Genomic DNA, 17211 nt, shown 5'->3' with positions numbered 1-17211 from the left:
TTTTTTGCTCTTAATTAAGCTCTCTAATTAAAATGTCAGGTGGAACACAGGTTCCAAATTTAACAATTTATATTTTTATGATAAATCATGAGTCTCTCTTCCCCTAATACATTGTGATATTTTAGAAATAACTTACTGTATGGGTTGGAATTTCCAACAATTCAACAGACCTAGTCCCTTATTTAAATGCTGATATCTTCGGGGACTTCCCTGGCACTCCAGTGGTTAGGGCTACGCACTTCCACTGCAGGGGGCCCCGGTTTGATCCCTGGTCAGGGAACTAAGATCCCCCAAGCCACGCAGTATGGCCAAAAAAAAAAAAAGGTGATATCTTTAAATTGCATGCCCTAGGCTAGCAGCTGGTACAGAGTCCAGGCTGGGTGTTACTGTCACCTAAATGCCAGTCCAGGAGGCAGCCAAGCACTGTGACTGCCGAAAGATTCCTCTGCACCCAGGCAGGCACCTCCGGCAAAGGTACTACCTATACCCGTAAGCACTACAGAAAAAGCCTCTCCACTGCATGGAGGCCCAGAAGAGAGGTTCCTTTCTCAATCTAGTTTTCAAAAAGTTGATTTTAAAATTAGGGTCCAGCAGGAGTAAAGATGCAGACATAGAAAATGGACTTGAGGACACGGGGAGGGGGAAGGATAAGTTGGGATGAAGTGAGAAAGTAGCGCTGACATATATAGACTACCAAATGTAAAACAGATAGCTAGTGGGAAGCAGCCACATAACACTGGGAGATCAGCTCAGTGCTTTGTGACCACCTAGAGGGGTGGGATAGGGAGGGTGGGAGGGAGACGCAAGAGGGAGGAGATATGGGGATATATGTATACATATAGCTGATTCACTTTGTTATACAGCAGAAACTAACACACCATTATAAAGCAATTATACTCCAATAAAGATGTTAAAAAAAAAATTAGGGTCCAGGATTTAAACTCATATCACATACTTCCTCCTTGTATAAAGATTCATTATAAAAGTCTACTTTTAAAAATTCCCAGACATGAACAACAGAAATTACTGACACCCTTTGATTACCATCAATAATTCAAACAAATAACGTTGCATTTCATTAATCCAACTTGTTTATTAGAGAAAAGCAAGCATGGTTGTTTCCTAAAGACTTACAGAAACGTGTGGACAAAATATACTTCCACCTCCAAAAGAGTCCAATTTGAGGCCACACAAGGACTGATGGGAGATAAAGGATGCTATAAATAGTTGTCCTTTTCTTCTAAGCATTAAATTGGAAAAATAGGGATTTAACAGGAGCTTCGGGTTTGTTGGCAGTTTAATTAAGAAGAAACAGGATTCCAACTGAGACAGTTCCTGGTTTTGAAATATGACTCAATTCATTTTCAGTTAGCAGAGATCAATATTCAGAAATACATATTAACATTCTTTTATTTATCATATCTATTAATTTAATAAATTGGCTGAAAAAAGTCATGCATTCACCCAGAAACCAAACATCTCAGGACAAGAAAGAAAAGCATTATTAATCTTAATTACCCATCCTGCGTGAACCATTTCTCCAACAATAAGGATTCTTACCTCTTGGTGAAGGCGGGAGGGATATGTGATCCCTGTCTAGGTCGACATACCTGTTGTCTATCTGTAGGTAAACCAAACCGTTTCATTACTGAGGCTGAATAATACTGACTGATTAAATGTTAAATAGGGAAAAAATAATCTACCTACCGAAGATGCATGATAAACATTTGCAGAAGATGTCGACTCTGTTATCAATTTCATTTTGGATTGCATAAATAAAGGTTTAACTTTCTGAAAGACACAAACAGTATGTACCGCGTTATCCAGGGGAAATAATGACCAGCCCAAATGGATGTAGAATGCTTTTCAGTCCTTAGTTAACTGAGATATGAAAATCACGCTCCTAACTTATTTGCTCAAACATCGCTGGGGAAATCCTTTCCTTTAAACCCAAGGAATAGACCCCTTCCTAATTCAGGCTACTTTGAGAGAAAATTCAAGAAAAATGTTTTCCTTAACGTCTCTTCTGACTCTACTTCCTTTTGATTATCCCTATGCCATATAGGATTTACTGCTTGTAACTGGTCAGTTACCACCAGGTCATCCCCAGCACCACCCAGCTCCTGGAAGCTACACAGTGATGGTCCTGATTCCCAGGAACTGAAGAGTGAAAACACAAAAGCGTCTCTTCCAGGAGTTCAGTAGCACACAAGCAGAATTGCCACCAACATCACATACTGCAAAGTAAATCATGACATTAAAAATGCACAAGTGAAAAGGACCAAAAGTACACAAAGCCTGATTATCAAAAAGAGGTCTGAGGTCCACGGATGCACCCTGGAAAGTTATGTGACGTTCTCCCTACTCAAGGCTTCTCTCTTGCTGGTTTGTATGTGTGTATACACACATACATTAAGTGTGTTTGCATGCATTTTTCTATTTCCCCACAGCCTGCTCCCACTCTGTTTTTGTTCCTCTCACCAAATAAACCACTTAAATATTTATTTGTATTTTTTATTTGAATACGTTCTTGCAAAAATATGTAATTTTGTGCATGTATTTTAATTTGTGCTAGTATTATGTGATATCCTATTTTGTTGATTCTAAGGCATAGCCTTCTGATACTTTAACATCCCTAAAATCAGGATGCATCTGACAATAGATGGAGCGTCACAGTATGATTGGCAGCACTTTTTCTCTTTTAGAGTCTTATAAAATCTTGAACCGATGTTGAGCACATCTTAGATTCAGGGTGAAAAACAGCACATCTCGTGTGTTCCACTTCTTTCGCTAAGGACTACGTACAAAGTAATTTCACTAAGTACTATGCTTTTAAGGTCCATCCATTTTGCTACATATACATAAAATCTAGCACCGCATAGTACTACATAGTACTCCAGGCATGTGTCGGCCCCGTTTTGCCCATCTGCTCTCCTAAGGTGGTCCAAGCCACACCATCTCTTACCAGCATCACTTCAATAGCTTCCTAAGCTGTTTCTTTCCCTGCCCCTGGCCTCCATAGCTGCCAGAGTTGTCCCTTTAAAATGTTAAGTGAGACTGTCTTACTGCTCTGCTGAAAACTCTAAAGGGCTCCCGATTTTACTCAGAGTAATAGAAAAAAAATCAAAGTCCTATTATCCCTTTAACCATATTTATTCCTGTTCTCTCTTGTTGCTCACTGCTCCAGCCACACTGGATGTTTTGTTGTTTCTCAAACATGCCAGGTACACTTCTGTCTTAGAGTCTTCCGATGGTCCTTTCCCTGTCAGAAAACTCTTTTAAATATACACATGGTTCTTTCCTCATTGCCTTCAAGTCTTTCATAAAGATGGTAAAAGAAGCCAGTGTTAAATGCATGACTGCTGAGAATTTAAGTTCCAATGTACTCCATTGTTTCATACCGTGGGTGTAGAAGAAAATACAACCTCTGCCAGGGCTGAAAAAGGTAAAATCCTGCTGAAGTTGGGGTAAGAAATAGGGGCTGTGCATATCAACCTGCCTTCCAGCTGAAATGTAAAAGGGAGATTTGAGCAACACACAAGAGAATGCAGTTGATAACACTGGGTTTCAACACACCTCACCCTGTCAAGGATGAGAGAGAAGAGTAAATAAAACAGGGACTATGAAAAAACTGTAGAGTCAGTTAAAGAAACAGTATCCTGAAATCAGAACTATATTCTTTAAAAAATGACCTGTTATGAGATCTAGATGAAAACTTCATTAAACTTGCTGTCCCCAACAATAGAGTATAAGAATATACGACCTCTAGAAACTACTGACAAAAGTCTCTGGAAAAGAATCGGTGGAGATAAAATGCAAACTAACATAATATTGTCAAAAAAAGCTATGACTTGTTTATGGATTAGACGATTCAGCACCTAAAAGGTGCCAACTGTGCCCAAACTGATCTATAGACTTAATGCACTTCTAATCAAAATCCCAATAGAATTTTTAATTTGTTTCTTATGGTTTTTTTTATACTGTGAATACTGACAATCTGATTCTAAATTTTATATGGAAATGTAAAGATCCAATAAAGCCAAGGTATTCTTGAAGAACATCAGGGCAGGAGTATTTGTTTTATCAGAAAAAGATTTATAATAAAGGTATACTAAATCAGTGTCACATTGATGCGAGAATAGACAAATAGAACAACAGTAGGACAGAATAGAGAGAAACAGACTCATACATACGTGAGCCCTTACTATAATATATAACGGGTGGAATTATGTATCAGGGGAGAAGATGGACTTTTTAATAAATGGTGCTAGATCTGCTGATTATATTAAAAGAAAATGAAATCAGATGTCTACCGTTCTGTACACTAATATCAATTCTAGGTGGATTAAACCTCTAAATACGAAAGGCAAAACAAGAAAAAAATTTTAAGTTTATAGAGAAGAAAATATTTTTTGTTTTTTAGTTTTTTTTAAATTATTGAAATATAGCTGACAAAATTATGTTAGTTTCAGATGTACAACATAGTGATCTGACATTTGCATACATTAGAGAAGAATTTTTTTTTTTTTTTGCGGTACGTGGGCCTCTCACTGTTGTGGCCTCTCCTGTTGCGGAGCACAGGCTCCGGACGCGCAGGCTCAGCGGCCATGGCTCACGGGCCCAGCCATTCCACGGCATGTGGGATCTTCCCGGACCGGGGCACGAACCCGTGTCTCCTGCATCGGCAGGTGGACTCTCAACCACTGCACCACCAGGGAAGCCCGAGAAGAATATATTTTTGATTAAAGGTTAGGTAAGGTTTTCTTAAAGACAGAAAAAAATATAAAGGCAAAAAGGAAAAGATTATTAAACTAACATTGAGATTAAGAACATTTATTTATGAAAAGATACCAAAACCTTGTCCACAAACTGGGAGATGACATTTGCAACCCAAGCATGCTGCTTGGTACATATTTGTACTCAAATATCTGTGAATGGACAAGTGACTAGAGTATAGGGAACCAAGGGAAAATGTTAGTTTACCCAAAGTTCATTCACTCATCACTTTCTCCCCTTCCCTCTCTCTGTCTATTTTTCTTAAATATTCGCTGTCCACTTTGATGAGTGTCTTGAGTGCATATATACTGTGTAGCTATATAGATAAGGATTCATGAGCTTGAATCCCAAATAAGTAGTGGCACACAGATGTATTCTCGACTAGATGGAGTCCATCTCTCCTCCATAGGAAGATAGATTGCATGAACATCTGAGGCAGGGCCAAGATTTTTCTCAAGAAAATACTGGATCTATTACTATGCTTGGACTGGAATAATTTTGAGATTTTAGAAGTCTGTTTCATAAAGGCTGGACAATTCAAATTTGGACCAGAAAATTTTACCAGATAATCCTTAAAAAGTCTGCTTTTTGAGTAGCACAGCATTCTCCTGGGTCCTTCAATATTTTATTTGTCCAGCTGATTAAGTATCTAAAATGAGGATTACTCCAATTAAAGTTGTAACCTTCAGTTGAGAAGAGAAAAAACCAAAAGGAGAAGAAAGAGACTTAATATATTCCCATCCACGTAGACCAGTTTTGGAACATTTCAGGGGAGTCAATTATTAAAATCCTCAGCAAGGTTCATATTACTATGTAAATTTAGTTAAAAATTAGAAATAATATTATCTTGCCAATGTTCTTAAGTTCTTTGATCTCTTGCAGCAACTTGGAGTTAGAAAACTGTCTTAAAGTGAAAATTGTGGAAAAAATTTTAGAAAGAAAGTGATTTTAGATTGTAAGCCTCTTGAAGCAGGAAACCAAAATTTATATTTCTTGTGACTTTTTCCACAAACCTGACTTGTCCTCAGAACACTTAGCTGTGTAGCAGTTTCTCGATAGCATTTACAGTATGTTAAGTTACTGATTGATTGCAATTTATTGATTATCTTTCTACACTGGTCATCATTTGCCTTTACAATTACAACTCCCAAGTGAAAACATTAAGTAAACAGTTTTAAAAATAGTCTATTTTATATCATATCATATCACTTATATGTGGAATCTAAAAAAATAATACAAATGAACGTATTTACAAAACAGATATAGGCTCACGGACATAGAAGACAAATTTATGGTTACCAAAGGGGGAAAAGGAAAGGGATAAATTAGGAGTTTGGGACTAAACAGATACACACTAGTATATATAAAATAGATAAACAACAAGGACCTACTGTATAGCACAGGGAACTATATTCAATATCTTGTAAAAACCTATAATGGAAAAGAATCTGAAAAAGAACATATATATATTCAGTTATGTATATATATGTGTGTTTGTGTGTGTGTATATATATATATATATATATATATATATATATATATATATATAACTGAATCACTTTGCTGTACACCAGAAACTAACACAACATTGTAAATCAACTATACTTCAATTTACAAAAAAAGTCTATTTTAGAATTGGGCTTTATCTACAGGTGACTTCTAGTGTGAAAACGAATGGCTTGGTACTAGGAACAGATTCTTTTACCTCCTTTCTCCATTTGGAAGTGACTGGATACTTGGATCTTGAGCTGTGATAGTTCCTACATTCCATCCACGCACACAAATGGTCAGGTTGATAAATGCCTCCCGGGGGAATGAGTCCCCATCCTCTGAAATTTTCACTTGCCTCCATTATAGCTCAACCGTACTGTGTGGTAACAATATGTTTACACATCTATGTCTCACACTGGATTGAGCTCTTTGGGTTCAGACACTCTGTCTTATGCCATCAGCATTCAGCAGAGTGACGCATGTACTATCTCCAGAGCCTCTAATGTCAGGGGTTCAAAAAATGTTAACTTCAGAAAGACACGTTACAGGTATCATCAAAGAGACAAAGAGTATCTAGCCAGTGTGTACTTACAACATAATTGAAGGATGTGTCAGTCAGCACTGCAAATTGACGGAACAATGTGTGTCTAGTAAACATCTCGTCCTTAAGGACGTGAAAGCTGAAACAAAAGAAGCAGTGGAATTAAAATGAACAGAAATTATAGGAAAGAGCAAATCGGTATTATGTTCTTGTGATTAGAAACTAGAATGTTCAGTGTAAGAGCAAGGAGATACAAGTAAAAATTTAAAAATATTAGTATGAACTTACCACTCTTTGATTTTTAAAATTATGTATTTTCCAGCCCTGAAAAGCAAATAGGAGGGAGTAGCCATACTAGATATTAACATATACCACAAAAATCATAGTATAAAAACAGTTTGGAAAGGAAAAATAAATGGAATAGAATAGGAACACTGAAACAGATTTGGGAATGTACTAGAACATAGTATGTGACCAAAGTGGCACCACAACCCAATCCGGAAAGGACTGGAGTAAAGACCTAAATATGAGAGGTAAATCATATTTAGATTTAGGCTTAAATTTAGACAAGCCATAAAGAAGGCTTGTCTAAAACCGTGGGAGAATATTTTAGTGGAGATGGAGAAAGACTTTCTAAACACACCTAAGGCAAAAATATTGATGGATAAAAATTAAGAACTTCTGTACAATAAAGGTCAGCATACACAAAGTTCATAGACTAGGAAAAGGTATTTGTAACATCTAAAATTGATCAGGAATTAAAAATAAGAATACACAAATAAATTTCACAAGCCAACAAGAAAGCAAAAGACGAAAAGAGTTCACAAGAGAGGGACGTCCTTTAGAGGGAAAACATCAGATCCAAAACAAGCATCTGAAAGTCAGTTATTACCAAATATTAGAACTCAATCCTTGTATCTCTCTATTTTTCTCCAACACTCATTCTTAGCTGATCTCATTTAATGCCATGGCTTTAAATACCATCTATACTAATGCATCCCAAATGTATGCCCCCAGCCTAAACTTTCTTCTGAACTCCAGACTCATATACTCATCACTGCCACCAGACCTCTACCCTTAAGTGACTAAAGGCACCTTAAATCAAAACTGATTTCCCGCCAAAATGTGCTTGCTTGTTTCAGTTGAAGGCAACTCCATCCTTCTCGTTGTTTAGGTAAAATCCTTGACTTCTTTCTTTCCCACCTTATCTCCAATCTTTCAACACATCCTACTTTCAAAATATATCCCCAGGGCTTCCCTGGTGGCGCAGTGGTTGAGAGTCCACCTGCCGATGCAGGGCACACGGGTTCGCGTCCCGGTCCGGGAGGATCCCACATGCTGCGGAGCGGCTAGGCCCGTGAGCCATGGCCGCTGAGCCTGTGCGTCCGGAGCCTGTGCTCCGCAACGGGAGAGGCCACAACAGTAAGAGGCCCGCGTACCGAAAAAAAAAAAAAAAATCCCCAATTTAATCATTTCTCAACAGCTCCAGGTCTCCCATCCCAGTCAAATCACCATCATGTTTTGCCTAAGAGGGGTTTATTCTTTCTGGAGCTCTTAACTCTTCTCCCTGCTTTTCCTTTGGCTTCCCTATGGCTTTTTATCAACACAAGTCATAATTCTTTTAAGACATCAGATCATTGGGTCTTTCCTCAGTTCAAGACTCTCCAGTGAGGTTTTAGGATACCAACTCATTATTCTGAATATTGATAAATAAAGGGGATCAAGCATTTATCTTGCCTTATCTTGTCTGCAACTATATTTCAGGGTAACCAGTGGGGAAAACTTTTTTTTTTCTTTAATAGAATTTAGCTAAGAAATGCAGAAGGAAAGATAAAATTAAGGTATCACCAATTTGCAACCCTAATGAAATCTTGGATCATGGTATGTGATCATTGATGGATGTTAAAATTATTTGGAGAAAGGTCAGTGATGAACCTTAAAATATGTGAATTAGCCTGATAACACTTGATTAAAATAATATAGCCGGACATTATGTGCCCTATGATGTGATGCATAGGAATTACATAGTAGTTCGAGTGAAGCAGTCTTGCCTAAAATATTGAACCTGAGTCTAATCAACTCTCTGGATTTAAAGATCAGTTTGTAAGATATACAGATAGAAGAACATGTTAGATGACACCACACATACATACACACGTGCATATAAACAATTAGTCAAATCCAGAATGGGGACATTCTACATAACAAATGAGCATATTTCTCTAGTAAATCAGTGGGCTGGAAAGAACGGGGACGTAAGTGGGACCATCATAGAAAAAAAAAAAGATTTAAAGGATATAACACCCAAATGCAGTGGTCCACCTACCGTGAATCCCGATTTAATCAAACAACTGTAAGAGATTCCCTTGAGATAATCAAGGAATTTGAATGTGATTTGGTCAATAAGTAGTACTAAAGGATTTATATTGCTAACTTTATTAGGCATGGTAATGACCCAGTAGGCATGTAAAAGAGAAAATTTTCTTATCGATTGAAAACAAAGCTTCTAGCGATTTCCCATCTCAGAGTAAAACCCCAAATGTTCTACCTCACTGAGCTCTTACACCACTCCTCCCTGCTCATGTCTCTCCAGCCACCTGGCTTCCTCACTGTCCTTGAACACACAAGCAAACCCCCACCCCAGGACCTTTGCACGTGATGTTCCTTCACCTGGAAGTCTCTTCCAGGTAATCACATGGCATGCTCCCTCACTCATTCAGGTCTCTGTATCTGAAGATAAATATTATCATGTGCAAATGAACGGAAATGTTTTAATAGCCCTACGGAGGAAGATGACTGTGTAGGTCCACTTAAACCAGGTATCAAGAGAGTCTGTCCATCCTGTCTGTGATTTAAATTTGAAACACTGAGATCAGGAGTAAAACAGTTTTGAATTAGTTTTCCTTTGAAGTGACTTTGACTACTCTTCTTTTTTAGGTCAGTTATTTTGCATCTCTTGAAAGAGGTATTTGAGGGCATTTCATATTAGTTAATATATACAGAAAAATGCAAGGCTCCCAATTTCCTTAAAAGACGATTAGTCGCATTTTTATAAATAGAATTTGTATATATCACCACACTATACCTGTTCCTGAGAATTAAGAATTTCTTTTCCCAGTTTTTGTTGATCTGATCTGCTTCCTTCTTAACCCTGTAATAAATTTATAGGTGGTTAAATATTGTATTAGCTGCAAATGAACAATTATGAATTACTATTACCAGTACCTCTCCGACTTCTTTTTCTCTTTCTCTAACTTAGCCTTTAACATTTGTATTTGCTCTTCCAAAGCACGTTTCTCTTCTTCAATCTTTCAATAGAAAATACATCACAAAGTTAATTATACCCTATTTCCCCATAAATCTGAAAGGTTATTTCTATTAAATAGCATGCATATTCTAACTATCATCAAAAATTTGAGGGAACAATGAGTTACATTTACTTGCAAATTCCCATAAACTGGAAGAATTTAAGATCCCATGCCTCCATTTCCTGTAAATGATTCACTTCAAAGCAGCCAGTGTGAGACAATATTACCAAGTAGCCAAAATTTATCTTCATCACCCCTCCCCCCGACCAGGTATCACTTTTTCTAAATCTCTTCATCATAGCAGCAGCTGCCCCCAGTTACTCTATTTCCTCTTTCTATCAAAACTGTCCTCAGGAAAGGATCTGACCAACTCAATCACATTAGAACTGTATGCCATTTCTCAGTACTGTTTCTATTTTACAAGGGGACAAAGTTTTGGCAAAGGAATGAATCTGTAACAGTGGAATTGTAGGCATGTCATAAATGAGATTTCTTTGGGTGTGGCAGGGATGTACCCCAGAACCATACTATAGGGGCAATCAGGTCCTCTGTCTCTTCATTAGACTGATTCTTGGTGTAGCTTTCAAAGTCATTACTCCTCTCTAAGGATAGTCAGCATTGATATAAACAATATTTAAGTTAATAATAAGGGTCATATTAGTCATTATTATACCTTAGCCACTGATAGTCTTGCTTTTTCTCCATGCATCGCTGCAGGTATTCCATGTCTAACCTGGAAAGAAAATAAACCAAAGCAAGTAAAACATTTCAAGTCAATGCATAAAGATGTGGTTTTTCTGCAGCTTAGAGAAAGGCAAATGAGACTAAAAATATGCCAACCCTAGTCCCATAGGGGTCTTGACTGCCTCATTTAATTTACAAGACTCAGTGTTTATACATTGCATTTGCAATTGGACAATTATATCCCATTAAAACCAACGTTCCCACTACTGTTTGTTTTCTAAATGCATTACTTTGTAATTATATATGGGTCAAATTTTACCATTACACTTTTTTTTTTTTTAATGAAGTGGGCAGTTATTACCCAGTGAAGTCACAAGCTTAAAAAAAAAACCTTTTATTTTTCTCAACTATCTTTTGGATTAAATCTAATGAATCCCAGTTATAGATATAAAAACACTGCATTTCAAAATGGTTAAGTAAATTACATATTGCACTTTTTTGTTTTTTAGATTTTAATGTATTCGTTTGCTCATTTATTTAATAATAAATAAATAAACTTTTATTTTAAATGATAATTAAGACGAATTTTCACTATTATTCCTCTTGAATGATGCAGAGAGCAGATGGCAGTGAGAAAATATACTGAATATAAAAACCTGCTTGGGCTTCCCTGGTGGCGCAGTGGCTGGGAATCCGCCTGCCAGTGCAGGGGACGCAGGTTCGAGCCCTGGTCCAGGAGGATCCCACATGCCGCGGAGCAACTAAGCCCGTGAGCCAAGCTACTGAGCCTGCGCTCTAGAGCCTGCGAGCCACAACTACTGAGCCTCTGTGCCACAACTCCTGAGGCCCGCGCGCCTGGAGCCAGTGCTCTGCAACTAGAGAGGCCACCGCGATGAGCGGCCCTTGCACCGCGGCGAGGAGCGGCCCCTGCTCGCCGCAACTGGAGAGGGCCCGCGCGCGGCGGTGAAGACCCAACGCAGCCAAAAATAAATAAATAATAAATAAAAATTAAAAAAAAAAAAAAACCTGCTTGATTAGCTATTCTTTTTTTTTTTGGTTTTTTTTTTTTTTTTTTTTTTTGCGGCACTCGGGCCTTTCACTGTTGTGGTCTCTCCCGTTGCGGAGCACAGGCTCCGGACGCGCAGGCTCAGCGGCCATGGCTCACGGGCCCAGCCATTCCACGGCATGTGGGATCTTCCCGGACCGGGGCATGAACCCGTGTCCCCTGCATCAACAGGTGGACCCTCAACCACTGCGCCACCAGGGAAGCCCTTTGATTAGCTATTCTTATATTCCTCTACAGAATGTAGACAGCAAAAGGTGCATCTTATTACCACCACTACCTGCTCTAGTGGGTTCTGTGACCCAAAAGCTTTTGATCTGTTGCCCATCTTGATGGGGTGGGCTCTGCCATGCAGGGTCTGGAGCCAGGTCTGCAGAATAAAGTAAAAGGAACCCAGAGCTCCCTGGAGCAATCAGAAGTGAGGGCTGAGAAGAGCTAGAAAAGAAGAGAATGGCCAGGCAGGACCCCAAGGCTGGAGCTGCTAGTGTGTGGTGAAGCCACAAGTGACCAGTGCCCAGGGGTAATGTCCAATATTCAACGTGAAACGGCATCTTGGTGATGCAGACTGTCCCTGTTACTCATCTTCTTCAAACTCGTCCAACTAAAGGTGTCCTGTGAGTGAGTGGTTTTAGTAGCAATCACAGAATTGGGTTGAATTCAGTGTCTGATTCAACAAAGTGTGAGCTGGGATGACACAGAGTGCAATGGGACTCAGAAATGGACTCGTTTCAGTGGAAGAAGGAGCCCAGACACAGCAACAACCACCAGAAGATGCCATGGGTGTCTGGAGAAACAAGTGGACACGTTTTCGGCTGCCACAAAGCACAGAATGTGGGTTTGAGCCAACTTATATCTTAAGGTGCAGAGAGAACCCAGCTGACATTAGCTGCCACGTAACAAAATTTGTAATTAACAGCCATAAAAGTTACAAGTTTTTGAGTGCCTACTATGTGCCAGGCACATCACACATATTACCATTTACTTCTATACACTAACCTATTGATTTCACCGTCCCTGTTACTTTAGATTTTTAGCGATAGAGAATGCACGCACATATTTTAAAAATAAACTGCAGATAGTATACGTGAACATAAAACTCTCACTTCCCAGAAGCCAAGGGTTTGGTTTTGTTTTAGTTTTTCTCGTCATTATCATTATAAATAAACAGTAGCCTTTATTGTTTGGGCTCCCCACAAATAAACATTAAGAATTTAGAGCATTCGAATTACCTTCCATCTTCTCTCTTCCCTCGCGTGCCTGATTTTTTATTTGCAAATGTTCAGCTCTTACTGTGGTTGCCTTTATTATGAGGTCAATATATGTAAACTTCTATATGGTGATCTACGAACTCCCTGCTGATAATTCCTGGTTATCCCCTGGCTGATAGGAGAATTTTCAGCACGGACTTAATCCTGAACCTGGACCCTAACCCATTGCTCTTACTTTAGTTCACTAAACTCTAACTCCTACTCCATCAGTCCCCTCAGTCCTGAGGAGCTTTCTGGTGGTCCTAGAACTACCAAGATTATTGTTCCCTTGGTTGTCTGCACACCTTCCTAGAGAAACCTACCACCTACAACCACCAGCATAGTGACTCAGTCTCCCCAAGGCCCATGTGGCAGGAAGTTAGCCAAAAACAAAGCCTGAGGCCTAGCAACACCTATTTAACAAAACAGTGAGAATCTTGGTTATCATTAGCCTTCCTTGGCTTCGAATATGTTGGGGTCACCCAAGTCATGGGAGGCATGTACTTTTGGGGCTCCCTCTGCCTGTTTGTTCTCAAAGAGCACAATCCGTTGAACTGCCTCTCTGACCAGGACATGAGGAGTACACAGTGAATTCACTGCCATTTGGTTAACAGTAGACCAAGGAAATCATGGGAGTAAAAGCCCCAAACTTTGGAGGGCACTTGCCCATATGTTAATGGGAATAAACTAACCCAAATTTTAAAAACGAATCCACAGGGAGTTAGGAAAACAAACTGGCAAAACAAAATAAGTTTCCACTTAGAAAGGCATTTATATTTATTTATTTCACTCTATCTGAAGTCATATCAGTAATTGAAAGTTTATTTTAAAAAAAAAAGATTCTGGGACTTCCCTGGTGGCGCAGTGGTTAAGAATCCGCCTGTCAATGCAGGGGACACGGGTTCGATCACTGGTCCGGGAAGATCCTGCATGTCATGGAGCAACTAAGCCCATGTACCAAAACTATTAAGCCTGTGCTCTAGAGCCTGCGAGCCACAACTACTGAACCCACGAGCCACAACTACTGAGCCTGTGTGCCACAACTACTGAAGCCTAGAGCCTGTGCTCTGCAACAAGAGAAGCCACCACAATGAGAAACCCACGCACCGCAACGAAGAGTAGCCCCCACTCGCCACAACTAGAGAAAGCCCGCACACAGCAACGAAGACCCAACGCAGCCAAAAATAATAAATAAATAAAATTAAATTAAAAATTTAAAAAAGGAAAAAAAAGATTCTGTGTTTAAATTTGCATACAGTAAAAATTAGTTCCAATTTTCAAGGCTCCTTTTTCCTAACTCTCATATAATGATCAACTCTGTAATAACTAGAGATAAAACTGTGCTAAACCATATCTTCTGTAAAGCAAACAATTATTCAATCTCTCCCAAAGACAATACTCTGACAATGACAAAGATAGCTCCTCTTTTCATTAAAAAAAAAGCACCACATGTAGACTAGAGTGTTTGCTCTCCAGTTTGAGTTGAACTTTCAACTCCCGCTATAGCACGTTATATTCAATCCTGGCTCTGTCCACATTAAACTGTCATTTTGTTTTGCCAGCTGCTGGCGTTCCATTTTCTCTGGAATACATGTGCTGGTCTTTATGTGGCTACTTCATTGACAGGTGCAAACACTGGACTGCTAAACAGTAGATAGAGGTGAAAATGAGTGGTAATAGAAAAGGAGATAACTTCCTAAGTAGGAAAATGTAAATTAAATAATTACAAAGATAATCGAACATTGTGACTGGACATAATTCATTATAAATATTTCTCTTTTTTTGGAATTTGTATATATATTTATAGCTAAAAGTCTATAAAACTAAGAAATAAGTTTTATTTACAACAGAAATTTAAGAATTATGATTCTTAAATTTATTTCCTAGTTTAAGCACTTAAAACATGTTTAAAAAAATACCCAACATTTAATAAATATAATCTAAATTTGGAATCAACAGCCAAGGTTTGTAATAACAGGAATGTAATTATGTTTATTAACTGTCATATGATCAACCAGATTCCTTATCATATCCTCTTTCTCCTTTCCATGTTAATCAAAGACTCATCACATTCTTTCATTTCTCCCAATTTCCACAAACATCCCTCTTCTGAAACTTGGGCCGTTCCTTCTGGGTTTAATGCCTCCTTGAGTCTCTCCTTTAAACCATCAAATATATTTCTATCAAAACAATGTTTCTAACTCAGGAAGAAAGATGATCTTCTGTCCTTAAAATTTCATTAATCTTGACTTCCATATTATCATTTCTTTTTCTGATTACCTTCTAAGCAAACAACTAATTCTGAATACCAGTAATGTGCCAGCAGGTGGTAGTTGGCATGGTGGTGGGTGGGGAGGGGAGAGTGATGCAACCATAGGAAGAGAGGAGAAGCAGCCTGTGTGCTTACAGTCTGGAAAGAAGAGACTTAAGAATTGAGAGCACTGAGGATAGACTAGGAGGTTGTATGCAGTCAGGCACTGATCACTGCGTAAGCCAGAAGGCAAAACAGAACATTTACCTCCATATATCGCTGGTGAATTTTCTTCTAACAAAATTATTAGAATTCAATTTCAAAATTCTTTCAAAAATAGACAAGAGCCACAGGCACACAGCACTTCCCAAAGAGTAAGTTTGCTTTAGAACAACAGAAAACTCTTTCTGCCCTCACCTGTGAAGTACCAAGCAATAGCAGTCTATTACCAAGGAAGGCGTAAGAGCATAGAGAGACTTACTCGGTGGCACAGGTGGATAGCTCTGCTGAAAGCTAAAGGTGGAGCAGCACACAGAGAAAAGCACTCTGTTACCCTCATTCCCATTCTAAGCACACACCCACTGCAAGAATATCAAGGTTGTGGCCCACTAAAAGGAACCGTAGCAACAACCAAACTCAATTCAACTTTTGGCTAGATTGGCTCTACCGCTTACAATAACAGTCTGTTACAGGAAGAGGCATGCCATTTCCAGGTGTGAACACTGTTTATTTCAGTCTCTACTATTCTACACATGATGACTGATATTCAATCGAAAATTATGAGACAGACAAAAAGGAAAAGAACCTATTGTCAGGAGACAAAGCAATCAACAGAATCAGATTCGAAGATAACCCATGGATCGTGGAACTATCAGATGAGGACTTTAACTATAATTAAAATGTTAAAGAACCTAGGAGAAAAAGTGAACAATATAGATGGTAAACAATAAATAGATAATTTCAGCAGAGATTTGGAAAATGTAAAAAAAAAGTCAAATGTAAATATTAGAAATTTTTTTAAAAGATGAAGAAATTAATTTCTTTGACTAATCAATACAGCTGAGGAAAACAATTAGTAAATTTGAAGGTAGGTCAAAAAAATACCCCAAACTGAAACACAAAGAGGAAAAGTCATTTAAAATCAATGATCGGAATATCCAAGAATTTGGTGACAATATCAGATGGTCTAACATATGTGTAATCAGAATCTGAGAAGAAGGGAGAGAGAATAGGGCAAGAGACATAATTAAAGATAATGGTAAGGAGTTAATGAAAGACACCAAACCCCAAATTCAAGAAAGTCCATTAGGACAGAGAGAAAGAAAGAGAGAGGGACAACAAACACTCCAAAGCACATTATAGTCTAACTGTTGAAAAGCAAAGAGAAAGAGAAAGTTCTAAAGGCATTCCAAAGTAAAAGACACATTACAGACACAGAAACAAAGTTAAAATATACAGTAGACTTTTTGTCTGAAACTATGCAAGACAAAAGATAAGGGAGTGACATCTTCAAAGTATTAAAGAAAAGAAACTGTCAACTCAGGCTTCCATACTCAGAAAAAAAATCTGTCAAAAATACAGGCAAGGGCTTCCCTGTTGGCGCAGTGGTTGAGGGTCCGCCTGCCGATGCAGGGGACACGGGTTCGTGCCCCGGTCCAGGAAGATCCCACATGCCGCGGAGTGGCTGGGCCCGTGAGCCATGGCCACTGGGCCTGCGTGTCCGCTGCAACAGGAGAGGCCACAACAGTGAGAGGCTCGCGTACCGCAAAAAAAAAAAAAAAAAACAGGCAAAATAAACTTTTTTTCAGACAAGCAAAAGCTGAGAGAATTTGTTGCCAGCAGACCTGCAC

The 17211-nt window shown here is 38.7% G+C and overlaps 1 protein-coding gene across 1 annotated transcript in view; it reads right to left on the bottom strand.

The window, feature by feature from the left end:
- Window positions 1-1617: 1617 nt before the first annotated feature.
- The window catches only part of C2H10orf67 (chromosome 2 C10orf67 homolog), a 110999-nt gene continuing 95405 nt past the window's right edge, over window positions 1618-17211 (bottom strand). The window contains 4 exon segments of the mRNA XM_032619054.1: window positions 1618-1791; window positions 6860-6947; window positions 9894-9959; window positions 10034-10116. Of these exon segments, the coding sequence (XP_032474945.1) occupies window positions 1618-1791; window positions 6860-6947; window positions 9894-9959; window positions 10034-10116 (411 nt within the window).

Source organism: Phocoena sinus, chromosome 2 (genome assembly GCF_008692025.1).
Source record: "Phocoena sinus isolate mPhoSin1 chromosome 2, mPhoSin1.pri, whole genome shotgun sequence".
Classification (NCBI taxonomy): Eukaryota; Metazoa; Chordata; class Mammalia; order Artiodactyla; family Phocoenidae; genus Phocoena; species Phocoena sinus.
This window is presented reverse-complemented; position numbering and strand designations above follow the sequence as displayed.